At 46.9% G+C, this 18,435-nt stretch overlaps 1 protein-coding gene and 1 pseudogene across 1 annotated transcript; one reads left to right on the top strand and one right to left on the bottom strand.

Annotated features, from left to right (window-relative positions):
* Positions 1 to 368: 368 nt before the first annotated feature.
* Positions 369 to 1,112, bottom strand: LOC113566935. The gene is made up of 2 exons (XM_026994145.1): positions 1,088 to 1,112; positions 369 to 1,022 (listed from the first exon to the last, which is right to left on the bottom strand). Exons 1-2 carry the CDS (start codon positions 1,102 to 1,104, stop codon positions 434 to 436), a joined length of 606 nt encoding a protein of 201 aa, XP_026849946.1. The 5' UTR covers positions 1,105 to 1,112; the 3' UTR covers positions 369 to 433.
* Positions 1,113 to 4,321: 3,209 nt separating this feature from the next.
* On the top strand, positions 4,322 to 11,089 carry LOC6604110 (annotated as a pseudogene).
* Positions 11,090 to 18,435: the final 7,346 nt, after the last annotated feature.

The raw sequence follows: 18,435 nt of genomic DNA, 5'->3' as shown, positions 1-18,435 counted from the left end.
ACTTTATGGGGTCGGAAACGATTCCTTCTGGACGTTACACACATACACTTTTACCACAAATCTAATATACCCCAATACTCATTTTGAGTATCGGGTATAATAATAAATGCAATCACGGGGATGAACGATGAGCAATTGGACTCCCGTCCAAACGGAACGGATCGTAATATGCATAAACGATATATCTGATCGACTGGAAACTCTTGTTTGAATTTGACTTTGAATTTCGAATATTTCGGCATATATTTTCATTGCGGCCAAAAACGGAGAGACGATTCCGTGCATTACGATTCTGGCATCAACGAAAATAGATGCCCAAATGGAAGTGCAAACATCTCTGAGGGGAGGAGTGGAGTGTCGGGCGTGTGGACGTTTGTCTTCTGTCAGTGTGTGATTGGATACTGCTTGCTGCTTTCTGCTCGATGGCTTCCCCCTAGATCACGAGGTGCAGGCGTATCTGGAACACCAGCTCCTCGACGGTCTTCTTCAGGAGCGCCGCCAAAGACAGGATGAATCCCAGGAGGCTGAGGGAGAACAGCCAGGGAGTGGTCATGAGCACGGCAAAGAAGACGAGCGTCTCGTCGCCCCGGGCATTGGCCATGCGCCACAGCAACTGGCGCTGGATGGTGCGCAGCTTGAACTTGCTGTTCCACAATCGGAGGCGCATCGAGCCGACGGTTTCGTTGACGACCACAGTCTTCTCGACCAGCCAGAACACCGCGCAGCACAGCATCTCGTCGGAGAGCTCCTCCCACTCCGAGTCCGACTCGGTGCGCTCTATCGAGCTGAACTCGCTCTGGCCCTGACAGGAGCACGACTCCTCCTCTTGGTCCTCCTCGGTGGGCATCGAGTAGTCGCCCTCGTAGTCGCCCTCGTAGTCGCCGTCGTAGCGGCCGTCGGAGTACTCTTTGTGCGGGCCGTCGTAGTAGTCTCCGCGGCTGTCCGGAGAAGCGCCGCCTGTCCAGAGGGAGCTCAACACGGGCGGTGGTCCCATCGATGCCATCTGTGGCACAGCATTGAATCTGCACGGGAGCCGGGGGTAAGTTATGTCCTAGGGGGAAGGGGAGTCTGAGCTGCTGCCGCTCACCCATCTGAATCACCCATCGGAGGGAAGGTGGGGGGGTGTGCGCGACCTATTGGACCCATTGGGCGCGAAAGCAGAAGACTAGTGTGGATTTGGCCTAGGAAGGGCATCGCATTGAGTCCATTCTTGTCGCCGGAACCTTCGGGGGGGACCTGCAGCTCCGGCTGCTGCTGCTGATGCTGGTCGGTAAAGTCGAAGGATCCCATGGATCCGAAAATACCCCGCGAAAGGGTGAATGGGGAACGTGGATTATTAATAGTTGGATTCATCTTATTCCAGCACCTGTGAGGAAATATTCGTTCATGGGCTTTGTTTTGTATTTGAATTTTTATTTACTTTATGTTCCCTGTACTTTCGATATTTGTACTGAATGATTCCCAGAGCCAGTTCTGAACGGCTCCAAGTGATAGTTCAGGGCCCACTTCGATGTTGTGTTCCTAACAGATTCTCCCTTCTTTTCAGGTCTCCCCACCCCACCCCACAACGCCACAAAAATATTTCAAAACTTCGCGCCGCCCACTTCCGCCCCACAAAGAACGAAAATCTGTGGCATCCACGTTTTTAAAGATACGATAAAACCAAAAAAGGCAGAATCGTAGAGGATGTTTATATGTTCTAGAATGTAAAATCTCAACCAGATCGTATAATTATTATAGCCAGAATCAAGAATACAATTTTATTTTTCCTCGCTCTGTCTCTCTCAAACACACAGGTTTCATGGTCGGTTTTGCCAATTGCAAAATATGAGTTCAAGGATCTCAGAACCTATAAGAGCCAGAGCAACCAAATTTGGTATCCATACTCCTGTGATATCGGACCTTGACTGTTTCGTGTCCAAATTTCGGCACACCCCCTTCCGCCCCCGCAAAGGACGAAAATCCACAAATCTCAGAGACTATTATCGCTAGAGTAACAAAATTTGGTATCCGCACTTCTGTTAGATCTCACTATAAAACCTATATTTCAGAATTTCTCCCCACCCCCTTCCGCACCCACAAAGGACGAAAATCTGTTATATTCACAATATTGCACATTCGAGAAAACTAAAAACGCAGAATCATAGATAGTGACCATATCTATCAGATCGCTGAATCTGGATCAGATCGGATCATTTTTGTAGCCAAAAGCAAGAAATCAATTTGCAGTGGCTACGCAGCGCCCGACGTCACGCTCTGACTGATTTTCTGTCTCTCTCGCACGCACTCTTTGTCGTGTCGTTTAATATTAGCGGCCTCTGCCGGAGGAGAGCCATACTGACTAAGTATCGGGTATAAATGTAGAGTTGCGGTGTCCGCAGCAACTCACAACGTTCCCCCTCGTTTTAAATTTGGTTGTTGCGGTGAGGCAGAATCTCTTCACGAACTCTCGCCATTTTGCTGCCACTTGTCATGAGAATTGGAAAAAACATTGAAACAAGGAAAGGATCTGCCACCACTAATGGTAATAATTGCACCTTGGCTATCATCTTTTCACGCAATGATCAGAATTATAGAACAAATTGTCTACATCCATGTTTAGCTAAACTTTTGTTTTCTCCGTTTTTTTCTTACTCACTCATATTAAAACCAAATTTAATCCATCAATAAGTAAAACGATTACCTGGGAAAAGATTATAAATAAATGAGCTTGTGACTACTTAGAATTTAGACGGATTGCTCCTTATCGGTGATGTTTGACTGAATTAAGCATTTTGGCTGATATACTCGACTCGAGAGCTGACACACTGATAATTTTATCGCCAGATTTCCCTCGAAACATTCCTATAAAATCACAGTCAAAAGGTGCAATGCCTTCAATCGAAAAAGTATTAGCATGGTGAACGTTTTAAGCGGACTGTCTGCGGACTGGTACTTGTCAGTGCCGCACAACTGAAAGACGGAGATGTCCTGCAAGATTACCAGCGTTTAAAAAGTCTCCGCCCGCTGGGAAGTTTGCCGAAAACTTCCGTATGAATTGCTCCCGGACTTGGATCTTTTCCACCCCCGAATACCCAGTCAGGAGGATCTGTTGTGTTTCGCGGACATGGCTCAGTTCATGCAGGCGCTCACTACTGGAAAATTATGGGAAAATTATACTTAAGAGTAAGTAAATAATGAAAATTATATTCAAGTCAATGAGAACTGAAGTTGACGAATTTTGTGAGCAGTGATCGATGCTTGGGGCTCCATTCCCTCAGGAGTGCTGTCCGGCAATGTCTACCATCTGGGTAACTTCGATGAGTCAAGATCAGCGAGGAGATCACCAGTAGTCACAGCATACATGGAAAGTACTGTTTTCTAATTGTACCCGCCGTATCCATTTCGATCAAGATCGCATCTTGCTTTCCGGCTTCCTGCTCTGCGGCACATATGGATACGTTTCTGGAGCAGTTAATGCAGAATTTGTTGAACTCAAGCAGCACAAATATAAAATTTAGCGAGGCCAGCTATCAGACAAGTGAATCGAAACCTTGGGATGGAATGACCATTTTCACAGTGTAAGTTAGACCTTATCATAATAAATTTCTGTGACTCATACTATGGATTGCAGTGTACTTCTTGGCTTGATGGGTACTATCGTGGGTCTATGCACGCTCTACGACTACTTTCTGTGCCAGGATCAGAGTTAGGACCGGAGAGAACTGAATGATTTACAGAATGATTTAACTCGTATTTTGCCTACCAGGTAGTATCTCTGTGACTGTGAAGATGTGCTCGGCACGGTCAAGTTCCCGTGCCATCTTCCGCATTGTCGACAGCAAATCGAATCCGAACGTGATCAGTTGTCTTGATGGAATCCGCTGCATGTCCCTATTCTGTGTTGTTTTTGACCATGAATACATATATTCGCTAATTTCTCCAAATATAAATACCTTCAATATGATTTCGGTTTTAGTGGCCTCATGCTTGTATGTGCAAAAACCATTCAGCTCTGTTTTTTTGTTTGCTAGTGGGTCGCGAAATCCTTTTCCAGCTTTATTATCCACGGATTTTTTTCGGTTGATTCCTTTTTCTTTATTGGTGGCCTACTAGTGGCTACGGTTGCTCTTCGCTCAATGGATAAGTAAGTGTTTGAGATATTTTGTATCCATCGAGAATTATTGCCAATTTTCTTACAGATCCAAAGGAAAACTGAATGTGCCGCTTATGTATCTTCATCGTATTATACGGATCGTGCCGATACTTGCAATAGCAATCCTAGTTTACATAAAGCTGACGCCCATTGTTTCTGGGGGACCTTATTTTAAAGGTGGATTCCATGGTACCGCCCGCCTATGAAAAGGGCTGGTTCTGGACGCTGCTCTTCGTGCAGAATTATGCTACAAGCAATATTGTAAGTCATAGATCTACTCTTATTACCATTTGTACGATAATCGTTTTCAGTGCCTGGATCACACATGGTACTGGGCAGTGGATATGCAGCTTTATATAATCTCTCCGCTTCTGCTGATTGCACTGTATAAGTGGGGCAAAAAGGCAGCAGCTGGCATCGCGGTTCTTGTTCTCCTACTATCGTCCTGCCTCTTTGCCACGATGATAGTCAACAAATACTCATTGCTCTTCAAGTAGGTCCACGATGCTTCTGTTTGTCGTTGGAGTTCTTCAACCCCATTTAATTGCAGGAATGGAACCGAAGGAGATGCCGGAAGGAAACTGTATTCTGCCACACATACTCATTCGGCACCTTGGCTGATTGCATTTCTTTTTGGATATTTTCTTCACCTGAATTGTAGGAAGAAGTTCCAAATAAGCCGGATTTTGGTATGGTCTGGATGGGTTCTTAGTCTGGCCATGATCATCACCTCGATGTTTGCCCTGTACCCTGCGACCCAATAGAGTGCTCCACCCCTGTCCACCCTCAAGGAGTTTCTGTACTACACGCTTACCAGAGTGGGCTGGCCCTTAGCCCTGTGTTGGATCGTCTTTGCCTGCATGCAGGGCCATGGCGGTCTGGCCAACAGTTTCCTATCCTCGCCATTGTGGCAGCCTCTCTCGAGACTCTCCTATTCCGTGTACATCTGACACCTTTTCGTACAGGAAGTCAACAGTAGAAGCGTTCGTACTAATACTTATTTCTCGGACAAATTGTAGTAGGTTTTGTTTCTAGTAGTTGATGGTTGCTTATTTTTAACTAACCTCATTGATGATTTTCAGATGCAGAAATTTTGGTCTGACTTTGGGATCACTATTTTCATTTCGTATCTGCTTTACGTTGTCATTGAGGCTCCTTTTGGCGGACTCGTTAATCTTCTACGATCCCGGGAGAAAAGTGTTTTGAAGCCCCAAGCTCCAAGCGAACAAAAGCAATCCTCAGTTGATGTCCAGCAGGGCCAGTTGAATGCCGGAAGTAATCTGGTTGAGTCCGACGTGCCTAAATAAGAAGCCACAGAGACTACTCCAGAATAGTTATAGATGTAAATATCAATATGGGTTTTTTTTCACTCTTATGTAGACATTTTGTAGATTACAAAACCACATAAAAAAGATGTGAGCTTCCGACTACCCACACACTAGACTGATAAGAGTAATTATCAATGATGTTCGGCTGTATCAAGTATTACGCTGTGCTAGTCTGAGTACCTCAGACTACTCAAGACTACCTTACTCAACACAATTGTTTTTATAATCGGCTGGTGGTTCTAGATAGAACAGATGGCAGATGGCGAAACGCCACCAATCGAATTAGCATTAGCATAGGAAGCGTTGTGGGTCCGAGACAGCCCGAGTGCGTTAGAGCTGCTCGGGGACGCTGTTAAGCCGAGTCCGAGAGATAGCGACATAAGGAGACGAAATAATTCCACTGCATGCGCATATGCGGTAGCAAATGATCTTTGCAGTGCAAACGACAACACCAAAATGCATTTCCTTTGGACCGCACCACTGGCAATAATTTAAAATATTTAAGCTGCTTGATCTGACATACTCCCCCCGTTGGAAGCCTGACTTTCAACAGCAACAGCATTTGGCAGTAGGCACAGCTTGTTGACGGCGCGCTTTGTGATTCCAGATGACGTCTTCAGCACAGCAACTCGGGAAACGCCATCTCGTCCAGGCAAAAGCTCGACCACTCTCGCCAGTGGTCACTTCATGGGAGGAAGATTCTCATCCTTGACAAGAACCAAATCGGCGACAGCTAAACTAGGCTTCACAGTGCGCCACTTTGAGCGCTGCTGCAGTGACGATATGTACTCCTCCTTCCACCGGGACCAAAAGAGCTGCTGCAGGTACGAAACGCGCTGCCAGCCGTCCAGGCGATCGAAGTTTAGCTGCGTGACGTCAGGCTCAGCGAACGAAGCAGGAGGGCCACCATTCAAGAAATGCGCTGGAGTTAGAACGTCTAGATCGGCAGGGCTCTCTGAAATTGAAACTAAAGGTCTTGAATTAATCACTGCCGTGATGTGGCACAACCGCGTCCGCAGCTCGTCAAATCCAAGAACCGAGTTGCCTATCGCACGGTAGAAGTGGTACTTGGCCGTCTTCACTGCAGCCTCCCATAGACCACCAAAATGAGGGGAGCGCGGAGGAATGAAATGCCAGTCTATAGCCTCGACCAAGCAAAAATCCAGCTGCGCCTTCTGATAAGTTATGTCCTAGGGGGAAGGGGAGTCTGAGCTGCTGCCGCTCACCCATCTGAATCACCCATCGGAGGGAAGGTGGGGGGGTGTGCGCGACCTATTGGACCCATTGGGCGCGAAAGCAGAAGACTAGTGTGGATTTGGCCTAGGAAGGGCATCGCATTGAGTCCATTCTTGTCGCCGGAACCTTCGGGGGGGACCTGCAGCTCCGGCTGCTGCTGCTGATGCTGGTCGGTAAAGTCGAAGGATCCCATGGATCCGAAAATACCCCGCGAAAGGGTGAATGGGGAACGTGGATTATTAATAGTTGGATTCATCTTATTCCAGCATCTGTGAGGAAATATTCGTTCATGGGCTTTGTTTTGTATTTGAATTTTTATTTACTTTATGTTCCCTGTACTTTCGATATTTGTACTGAATGATTCCCAGAGCCAGTTCTGAACGGCTCCAAGTGATAGTTCAGGGCCCACTTCGATGTTGTGTTCCTAACAGATTCTCCCTTCTTTTCAGGTCTCCCCACCCCACCCCACAACGCCACAAAAATATTTCAAAACTTCGCGCCGCCCACTTCCGCCCCACAAAGAACGAAAATCTGTGGCATCCACGTTTTTAAAGATACGATAAAACCAAAAAAGGCAGAATCGTAGAGGATGTTTATATGTTCTAGAATGTAAAATCTCAACCAGATCGTATAATTATTATAGCCAGAATCAAGAATACAATTTTATTTTTCCTCGCTCTGTCTCTCTCAAACACACAGGTTTCATGGTCGGTTTTGCCAATTGCAAAATATGAGTTCAAGGATCTCAGAACCTATAAGAGCCAGAGCAACCAAATTTGGTATCCATACTCCTGTGATATCGGACCTTGACTGTTTCGTGTCCAAATTTCGGCACACCCCCTTCCGCCCCCGCAAAGGACGAAAATCCACAAATCTCAGAGACTATTATCGCTAGAGTAACAAAATTTGGTATCCGCACTTCTGTTAGATCTCACTATAAAACCTATATTTCAGAATTTCTCCCCACCCCCTTCCGCACCCACAAAGGACGAAAATCTGTTATATTCACAATATTGCACATTCGAGAAAACTAAAAACGCAGAATCATAGATAGTGACCATATCTATCAGATCGCTGAATCTGGATCAGATCGGATCATTTTTGTAGCCAAAAGCAAGAAATCAATTTGCAGTGGCTACGCAGCGCCCGACGTCACGCTCTGACTGATTTTCTGTCTCTCTCGCACGCACTCTTTGTCGTGTCGTTTAATATTAGCGGCCTCTGCCGGAGGAGAGCCATACTGACTAAGTATCGGGTATAAATGTAGAGTTGCGGTGTCCGCAGCAACTCACAACGTTCCCCCTCGTTTTAAATTTGGTTGTTGCGGTGAGGCAGAATCTCTTCACGAACTCTCGCCATTTTGCTGCCACTTGTCATGAGAATTGGAAAAAACATTGAAACAAGGAAAGGATCTGCCACCACTAATGGTAATAATTGCACCTTGGCTATCATCTTTTCACGCAATGATCAGAATTATAGAACAAATTGTCTACATCCATGTTTAGCTAAACTTTTGTTTTCTCCGTTTTTTTCTTACTCACTCATATTAAAACCAAATTTAATCCATCAATAAGTAAAACGATTACCTGGGAAAAGATTATAAATAAATGAGCTTGTGACTACTTAGAATTTAGACGGATTGCTCCTTATCGGTGATGTTTGACTGAATTAAGCATTTTGGCTGATATACTCGACTCGAGAGCTGACACACTGATAATTTTATCGCCAGATTTCCCTCGAAACATTCCTATAAAATCACAGTCAAAAGGTGCAATGCCTTCAATCGAAAAAGTATTAGCATGGTGAACGTTTTAAGCGGACTGTCTGCGGACTGGTACTTGTCAGTGCCGCACAACTGAAAGACGGAGATGTCCTGCAAGATTACCAGCGTTTAAAAAGTCTCCGCCCGCTGGGAAGTTTGCCGAAAACTTCCGTATGAATTGCTCCCGGACTTGGATCTTTTCCACCCCCGAATACCCAGTCAGGAGGATCTGTTGTGTTTCGCGGACATGGCTCAGTTCATGCAGGCGCTCACTACTGGAAAATTATGGGAAAATTATACTTAAGAGTAAGTAAATAATGAAAATTATATTCAAGTCAATGAGAACTGAAGTTGACGAATTTTGTGAGCAGTGATCGATGCTTGGGGCTCCATTCCCTCAGGAGTGCTGTCCGGCAATGTCTACCATCTGGGTAACTTCGATGAGTCAAGATCAGCGAGGAGATCACCAGTAGTCACAGCATACATGGAAAGTACTGTTTTCTAATTGTACCCGCCGTATCCATTTCGATCAAGATCGCATCTTGCTTTCCGGCTTCCTGCTCTGCGGCACATATGGATACGTTTCTGGAGCAGTTAATGCAGAATTTGTTGAACTCAAGCAGCACAAATATAAAATTTAGCGAGGCCAGCTATCAGACAAGTGAATCGAAACCTTGGGATGGAATGACCATTTTCACAGTGTAAGTTAGACCTTATCATAATAAATTTCTGTGACTCATACTATGGATTGCAGTGTACTTCTTGGCTTGATGGGTACTATCGTGGGTCTATGCACGCTCTACGACTACTTTCTGTGCCAGGATCAGAGTTAGGACCGGAGAGAACTGAATGATTTACAGAATGATTTAACTCGTATTTTGCCTACCAGGTAGTATCTCTGTGACTGTGAAGATGTGCTCGGCACGGTCAAGTTCCCGTGCCATCTTCCGCATTGTCGACAGCAAATCGAATCCGAACGTGATCAGTTGTCTTGATGGAATCCGCTGCATGTCCCTATTCTGTGTTGTTTTTGACCATGAATACATATATTCGCTAATTTCTCCAAATATAAATACCTTCAATATGATTTCGGTTTTAGTGGCCTCATGCTTGTATGTGCAAAAACCATTCAGCTCTGTTTTTTTGTTTGCTAGTGGGTCGCGAAATCCTTTTCCAGCTTTATTATCCACGGATTTTTTTCGGTTGATTCCTTTTTCTTTATTGGTGGCCTACTAGTGGCTACGGTTGCTCTTCGCTCAATGGATAAGTAAGTGTTTGAGATATTTTGTATCCATCGAGAATTATTGCCAATTTTCTTACAGATCCAAAGGAAAACTGAATGTGCCGCTTATGTATCTTCATCGTATTATACGGATCGTGCCGATACTTGCAATAGCAATCCTAGTTTACATAAAGCTGACGCCCATTGTTTCTGGGGGACCTTATTTTAAAGGTGGATTCCATGGTACCGCCGCCTATGAAAAGGGCTGGTTCTGGACGCTGCTCTTCGTGCAGAATTATGCTACAAGCAATATTGTAAGTCATAGATCTACTCTTATTACCATTTGTACGATAATCGTTTTCAGTGCCTGGATCACACATGGTACTGGGCAGTGGATATGCAGCTTTATATAATCTCTCCGCTTCTGCTGATTGCACTGTATAAGTGGGGCAAAAAGGCAGCAGCTGGCATCGCGGTTCTTGTTCTCCTACTATCGTCCTGCCTCTTTGCCACGATGATAGTCAACAAATACTCATTGCTCTTCAAGTAGGTCCACGATGCTTCTGTTTGTCGTTGGAGTTCTTCAACCCCATTTAATTGCAGGAATGGAACCGAAGGAGATGCCGGAAGGAAACTGTATTCTGCCACACATACTCATTCGGCACCTTGGCTGATTGCATTTCTTTTTGGATATTTTCTTCACCTGAATTGTAGGAAGAAGTTCCAAATAAGCCGGATTTTGGTATGGTCTGGATGGGTTCTTAGTCTGGCCATGATCATCACCTCGATGTTTGCCCTGTACCCTGCGACCCAATAGAGTGCTCCACCCCTGTCCACCCTCAAGGAGTTTCTGTACTACACGCTTACCAGAGTGGGCTGGCCCTTAGCCCTGTGTTGGATCGTCTTTGCCTGCATGCAGGGCCATGGCGGTCTGGCCAACAGTTTCCTATCCTCGCCATTGTGGCAGCCTCTCTCGAGACTCTCCTATTCCGTGTACATCTGACACCTTTTCGTACAGGAAGTCAACAGTAGAAGCGTTCGTACTAATACTTATTTCTCGGACAAATTGTAGTAGGTTTTGTTTCTAGTAGTTGATGGTTGCTTATTTTTAACTAACCTCATTGATGATTTTCAGATGCAGAAATTTTGGTCTGACTTTGGGATCACTATTTTCATTTCGTATCTGCTTTACGTTGTCATTGAGGCTCCTTTTGGCGGACTCGTTAATCTTCTACGATCCCGGGAGAAAAGTGTTTTGAAGCCCCAAGCTCCAAGCGAACAAAAGCAATCCTCAGTTGATGTCCAGCAGGGCCAGTTGAATGCCGGAAGTAATCTGGTTGAGTCCGACGTGCCTAAATAAGAAGCCACAGAGACTACTCCAGAATAGTTATAGATGTAAATATCAATATGGGTTTTTTTTTCACTCTTATGTAGACATTTTGTAGATTACAAAACCACATAAAAAAGATGTGAGCTTCCGACTACCCACACACTAGACTGATAAGAGTAATTATCAATGATGTTCGGCTGTATCAAGTATTACGCTGTGCTAGTCTGAGTACCTCAGACTACTCAAGACTACCTTACTCAACACAATTGTTTTTATAATCGGCTGGTGGTTCTAGATAGAACAGATGGCAGATGGCGAAACGCCACCAATCGAATTAGCATTAGCATAGGAAGCGTTGTGGGTCCGAGACAGCCCGAGTGCGTTAGAGCTGCTCGGGGACGCTGTTAAGCCGAGTCCGAGAGATAGCGACATAAGGAGACGAAATAATTCCACTGCATGCGCATATGCGGTAGCAAATGATCTTTGCAGTGCAAACGACAACACCAAAATGCATTTCCTTTGGACCGCACCACTGGCAATAATTTAAAATATTTAAGCTGCTTGATCTGACATACTCCCCCCGTTGGAAGCCTGACTTTCAACAGCAACAGCATTTGGCAGTAGGCACAGCTTGTTGACGGCGCGCTTTGTGATTCCAGATGACGTCTTCAGCACAGCAACTCGGGAAACGCCATCTCGTCCAGGCAAAAGCTCGACCACTCTCGCCAGTGGTCACTTCATGGGAGGAAGATTCTCATCCTTGACAAGAACCAAATCGGCGACAGCTAAACTAGGCTTCACAGTGCGCCACTTTGAGCGCTGCTGCAGTGACGATATGTACTCCTCCTTCCACCGGGACCAAAAGAGCTGCTGCAGGTACGAAACGCGCTGCCAGCCGTCCAGGCGATCGAAGTTTAGCTGCGTGACGTCAGGCTCAGCGAACGAAGCAGGAGGGCCACCATTCAAGAAATGCGCTGGAGTTAGAACGTCTAGATCGGCAGGGCTCTCTGAAATTGAAACTAAAGGTCTTGAATTAATCACTGCCGTGATGTGGCACAACCGCGTCCGCAGCTCGTCAAATCCAAGAACCGAGTTGCCTATCGCACGGTAGAAGTGGTACTTGGCCGTCTTCACTGCAGCCTCCCATAGACCACCAAAATGAGGGGAGCGCGGAGGAATGAAATGCCAGTCTATAGCCTCGACCAAGCAAAAATCCAGCTGCGCCTTCTGATGGTCATCGCTGAGGACCAGGCGCTTTAATTCCATCAGCTCATTCTTAGCGCCGACAAAATTGGTTGCGTTGTCTGACCAAATTTGCCGCGGCTTTCGTCTAGTACATATGAAGTGCCTTAGTCCTTGTAGAAAAGCAACTGTGGATAAGTCCTTTATAAGCTCCAGATGAACAGCCTTGGTAGCGGAACAAATGAAGATGCAGATGTAGCACTTGATTGGAGCCTTGTTGCGTGCCTCCGGTTTGTAGAAAAACGGCCCACAGAAGTCCACGCCTGTGATCTCAAAGGCATGAGAACCATCGAGCCGCTCCTTTGGAAGATCCGCCATAATATGCTCCAATACCCTGGGCTTCAGTCGAAAGCATCTTACGCACTTGTTTACTGCCTTGTTTACCGTCTTCCTCCCCCCAATAGGCCAATATTGGGAACGAATTAGTCCAATCAAAGCTCGAGGACCAGCGTGCAGATTCCGCTCATGAAAATGGGAGATTATTGCAAGAGTCAGTGGATGGCTGCTGGGCAAGATGATTGGATGACGGCCATCAAATTCCAACGAAGAGCTTTTCAGTCGACCATCTACCCTGAGAAGTCCAAACTGATCCATGAATGGCGATAACGATGCGATTGAGCTCGATGAGGAGACTGCTCCCCTTGCCCGCAGTGACTTCATGTCCTCCCATAGATGAGTACGCTGGACTAGTCGTAGCAATACCTGGGTTCCATGTTCAATGTCTGAGACAGTGAGACCGGGGCGCCGAATTCGGTTGCAAAACTTGTGAATGTATCCGAAAACGCGTTGCAAAGAAGCAAATGAATTCGCATACTTGGAATCAGCAATAATGTCCATGTAGGGCGATTTGAGCAGAAGAGCCTTCCGACGAAGTTCAAGGGCTGGCTTATCAGGTAGCACAGTGGGTGGCCAGTCATCTGAGGAGCCGCTAAGAAATGGAGGACCATGAGCCCAAAGAGGTGACTCATTCAGCTCAGTCGGATGAGCCCCTCGAGACAGAATGTCGGCTGGGTTTAAAGCTGTGGGAACATAGCGCCATTCCATTTTTTCGGTCATTTCCTGAATCGTTGACACTCTATTTGCAACAAAAATATTAAATCTTGACGGCTCGTCCCGAATCCAAGAGAGCGCAACGGCAGAATCACACCAACAGTAACACCTTCCCTTGAATACATTCATTCCAGCTATCTCAGATATGAGCCTAGCCAGCAACTCCGCTCCACAAAGCTCCAACTTTGGTACTGTAAGTGTCTTCAAAGGAGCCACACGAGATTTGGCACACAGTAAGTGACTGCTGGAATGCTGACCCTTGGACACGACAAAAATGCATGCACCATAAGCCTCGTTGCTGGCATCGCAAAATCCGTGAATTTCCAGCGTAGAGTCTGGAAGGACTACAAGCCGAGGAAATTCAAGTCGACGAATCTGACCAAACCTGGTGCATATTTCCTGCCACTCGGTGTTCAGTGCGACTGGAAGGCTTTCATCCCAGGACAACTTCTCTTGGCACAAACGCTGGAGAAAGATTTTGGATTTAGTAATTACGGGACCAGCTAGTCCGAGAGGATCGTAGAATCGCGCTATGGATGACAAAACAGAGCGCCAGCAGGAATTCAAAGAAGATTGAAGGGCCGAGAGCGAAAATAATAGTAGATCAGAAACCGGATCCCACGCAAGTCCTAAAGTTTTAGTCACATGGCTGCCATCGTCGCAAAGAGTAACACGAGCAATAGATAACTTATGGATAACTTATGTGGTTGATGACACTGGTTGAGATGGCAATTAGTTTAGATCTTTGAATGCTATATTAGTTGGTGATTGCACTGATAGATTATTTATTGCACAATCACGTCGGGGTCACCAAATGTTAAGCTATTAGGCGTTTTTAATAACTGTTGCAATTTGAAGTTAATGAAAGTCGAGAGGCTGTTATAATTCACAATTTATTTGCATATGTAAACCTACTTATCGCGTATGTACATATGGCAATGATTGGGCGAACGATTGATGCGAGGATGTTAATCTAATAGCTGCGACGATTAGCTCAAAACTGCCCATGCAAGGGCTGAAGGGCCAATCTGCCGGGCCCTATGCAGCAAGCTTAGACGCGAGCGAGAGCGTATGATAGCCCGAGAGCGTTAGAGCTGCTCGGGGACGCTGTTAAGCCGAGTCCGAGAGATTGCGACATAAGGAGACGAAAGAATTCCGCTGCATGCGCATATGCGGTAGCAAATGATCTTTGCAGTGGGGGCATTGGAAACGACAAAACCAAAATGCATTTCCTTTGGGCCGCACCACTGGCAATAATTTAAAATATTTAAGCTGCTTGACCCGACATAAATAATTCGACGATATATTATAAAGTTTTGTTTTGTATATTTCCAAAATAAAACGAGGGGGAACGTTGTGAGTTGCTGCGGACACCGCAACTCTACAGTTATACCCGATACTAAGTCAGTATGGCTCTCCTCCGGCAGACGCCGCTACAAACAAGTAAGAAGGCACGGGTTGGGTCTTGTACTGGTATGCTAATATGCTTTATTGGTATCTTAAGTCTATCCTACGCTATTCCGACTCCGGTGCTGGTTCTCCTCTTGGTTCTCCTCTGTGGTTCGATGAGCGTGTCGCTCCCTGGGCCCCCCACGGCGTCGCCAAGCGTGGCACCGCCGGCTCTACTGACTGGGGCTAGCGATTCTTGGCACGTGGCCCAAATCCGCCTCTCAGTCAGGCGCCTGACGCGTTCCATCTCACTCGACTCACTTGGCTTTTCGGCCCGAGGGTGCCTCACTCCTGGTGGGATGCGCTTCAAGCGTGGCACCGTTGGTTCAAGGGATTGGGGTCTTTCGCTCTTGGCTGCACGCTCGAGTCCGCCTCTCAATCCTCACACAACGCGTTCGCTTTCTAAAGTTCTTTTCCCTTCGCTTGGGCTCACTCTTGTGGCTCACTATTCACTTCACTCTTGCTTGCTCCGTTTGCTGACTATCCCCGTTCCTGGTCGCGGCCCTCCTCTTATAGGCTCGCTTCTGCGTCGGCGCCGCCGATGCCGCCTGGCGCTAACGGCACTTTCCGCCATGCGGTGCCCGTATTTTTCCATCTGCGTTCCTTCATTCCCTTGTCGCTTTCCAACGGGACCTGGCTGGTGGTGTGATCTCATGACCATATTTGGTCATGCGCTGGGCCACTGCCGGCCCGATCCCGTCATCCCGCTGCTCTCTCTCCAGGGGTCCTCCCCTCTCATCTTGGTTCCCCGGGAGAGCTCTCCTCGGGAATTCGCCGCCTCCGGATATCCCCGGATAACGGCCGTTAGCGCTTAACCCTATACTGCCCCCTACTTGTGGGAATACCTTTCCTCACACTTCCCCCCTTCTTTTATTGGCGGAAAACCCCGGTTTTCCGCGTCCCAGGTTTGCTTTGTTCTCGACCCGGGTGCTTCTTTTGCTTCTTTTGCCCCGCCCGATATAGGGTATGGTCGCTATTCTGACCTACTCAATATGACACAGCGTTGCCCTTACGCTCCACTCGATAAAGCGTAAGGTCGTTTTTGTGATCTACTCGATATGTCGCAGCGTGCGTATTCTACTTCCGGATTGCGAATTCCTCAATGGACTGGAAACGTACTATTTTCTCGCGATGCCGGGTGTTTTCTTTGTTTTTCTTGTGCGCGTCTGGTTTTCCCTACTGCCCTTCGCTGGCGCGCATGCCTTCCGCCGGCCCTCTGGATGCTTCGGGTAAGTTTTCCTCCCGCTTTCACGCCTTCCGCCGCCTTCATTCAAGCTTTACCGATCATTTCTAGCGATGCCCCGCTGTTCCTCTGATGCAAGGTATGACCCTGTTTTTATACCCGATACTCAAAATGAGTATTGGGGTATATTAGATTTGTGGTAAAAGTGGATGTGTGTAACGTCCAGAAGGATTCGTTTCCGACCCCATAAAGTATATCAGCATCAATAGCCGAGTCGATTGAGTCATGTCTGTCTGTCCATCTGTCCGTCTGTCCGTCCGTCCGTCTGTCCGTCCGTCCGTCTGTCCGTCCCCTTCAGCGCCTAATGCTCAAAGACTATAAGAGCCAGAGCAACGATGTTTTGGATCCAGACTTCTGTGATATGTCACTGCTACAAAAATATTTCAAAACTTTGCCCCGCCCACTTCCGCCCCCACAAAGGGCGAAAATCTGTGGCATCCACAATTTGAAAGATACGAGAAAACCAAAAACGCAGAATCGTAGAGAATGACGATATCTTTTAGACTACGGAATCTGAATTGGAACGTATTATTATTATAGCCAGCATCAAGAAAACAATTAACAAAAAAAAAACATTTTGAGTATCGGGTATAAAAATTATACTCTTCCAAGTAATCTCTTCCATTGTCTATACTTATTGTATTCTTTGTTCTCGTACTATAATTATCATGTCAGAACACGATCGGCAACTAAAACCGAAAAGAAATTGGTTGATTATTTACATAGAACATATTTTATACGAAATTATACGTAAGCGCCAGAGGTTGTATCGCAGTCGATGACTGCAGTAGGGATTTTCTCCGTTTTGTTTTTTTTTGCATCTGTTTGCAAAATGAGTATTGGGGTATATTAGATTTGTGGTAAAAGTGGATGTGTGTAACGTCCAGAAGGAATCGTTTCCGACGCCATAAAGTATATATATTCTTGATCAGCATCAATAGCCGAGTCGATTGAGCCCTGTCTGTCTGTCCGTCTGTCCGTCCGTCCATCCGTCCGTCCGTCTGTCCGTCCTCTTCAGCGCCTAATGCTCAAAGACTATAAGAGCTGCTGGGGCGCTACAGACTGTAATCACAAATGGGAATATCAATAACCGGGCGAAAGGGCTGCACACGAGTATGTCCACTTCCGGGCCGAGTCTTATGCCGACGCCTCCCTTGGCCCCCTTCGCACAGGTAGTCTTGACCCTGTTTACATATCGGGGCTTGCTCGGGTTGCCCGTGTGGCAAGGGATTGAAATCGGAGGCGTACCCCAACCAGCGCCCAAAAGAGCCCTGAAAATGGATGCTTCTACGGATTCTGGATCAGGTATAATGGGTCGTGGATCGTGGATGATGACGCTTTTGTTGTGTTGTTTTGATCACTGATCACTGAATCAATAAGAGTACAGTGAATATTTAATGATTCATTTGTTGCCGCTTCTGGTGGATTCCGTGCCTCCGAAGTGCGTATGCGGGGGCCTGCAATTGGTGGCAACAAAGGCCCCACGGCTGCCACAATCGCTGCTGCAGCGGAAATGTTTTGCTGCTGCTGCATGCTCTCCTCCTCCGATTATTATTGAATAAATTGCAGAACAAATATGCAGCGAAATAAAAATAATAATAAATGCAATCACGGGAATGAACGATGAGCAATTGGACTCCCGTCCAAACGGAACGGATCGTAATATGCATAAACGATATATCTGATCGACTGGAAACTCTTGTTTGAATTTGACTTTGAATTTCGAATATTTCGGCATATATTTTCATTGCGGCCAAAAACGGAGAGACGATTCCGTGCATTACGATTCTGGCATCAACGAAAATAGATGCCCAAATGGAAGTGCAAACATCTCTGAGGGGAGGAGTGGAGTGTCGGGCGTGTGGACGTTTGTCTTCTGTCAGTGTGTGATTGGATACTGCTTGCTGCTTTCTGCTCGATGGCTTCCCCCTAGATCACGAGGTGCAGGCGTATCTGGAACACCAGCTCCTCGACGGTCTTCTTCAGGAGCGCCGCCAAAGACAGGATGAATCCCAGGAGGCTGAGGGAGAACAGCCAGGGAGTGGTCATGAGCACGGCAAAGAAGACGAGCGTCTCGTCGCCCCGGGCATTGGCCATGCGCCACAGCAACTGGCGCTGGATGGTGCGCAGCTTGAACTTGCTGTTCCACAATCGGAGGCGCATCGAGCCGACGGTTTCGTTGACGACCACAGTCTTCTCGACCAGCCAGAACACCGCGCAGCACAGCATCTGCAGCACCACCAGCAGGTGGTACAAGGCCACCATGCGCTGACTGTGCTCCGGCTGCATGGTGGAGAGCACGACTGCGCCGAGGGACTCCAGCGGAGAGACCCTGGGGGAAGGGCCGTCGGAGAGCTCCTCCCACTCCGAGTCCGACTCGGTGCGCTCTATCGAGCTGAACTCGCTCTGGCCCTGACAGGAGCACGACTCCTCCTCTT

Source organism: Drosophila persimilis, unplaced genomic scaffold (assembly GCF_003286085.1).
Source record: "Drosophila persimilis strain 14011-0111.01,24,50 unplaced genomic scaffold, DperRS2 tig00001292-arrow-arrow-pilon, whole genome shotgun sequence".
In the NCBI taxonomy this organism is placed as follows: Eukaryota; Metazoa; Arthropoda; class Insecta; order Diptera; family Drosophilidae; genus Drosophila; species Drosophila persimilis.
The sequence above is the reverse complement of the archived record's forward strand: the minus strand, read 5'-3'. Positions and strand labels throughout refer to the sequence as shown.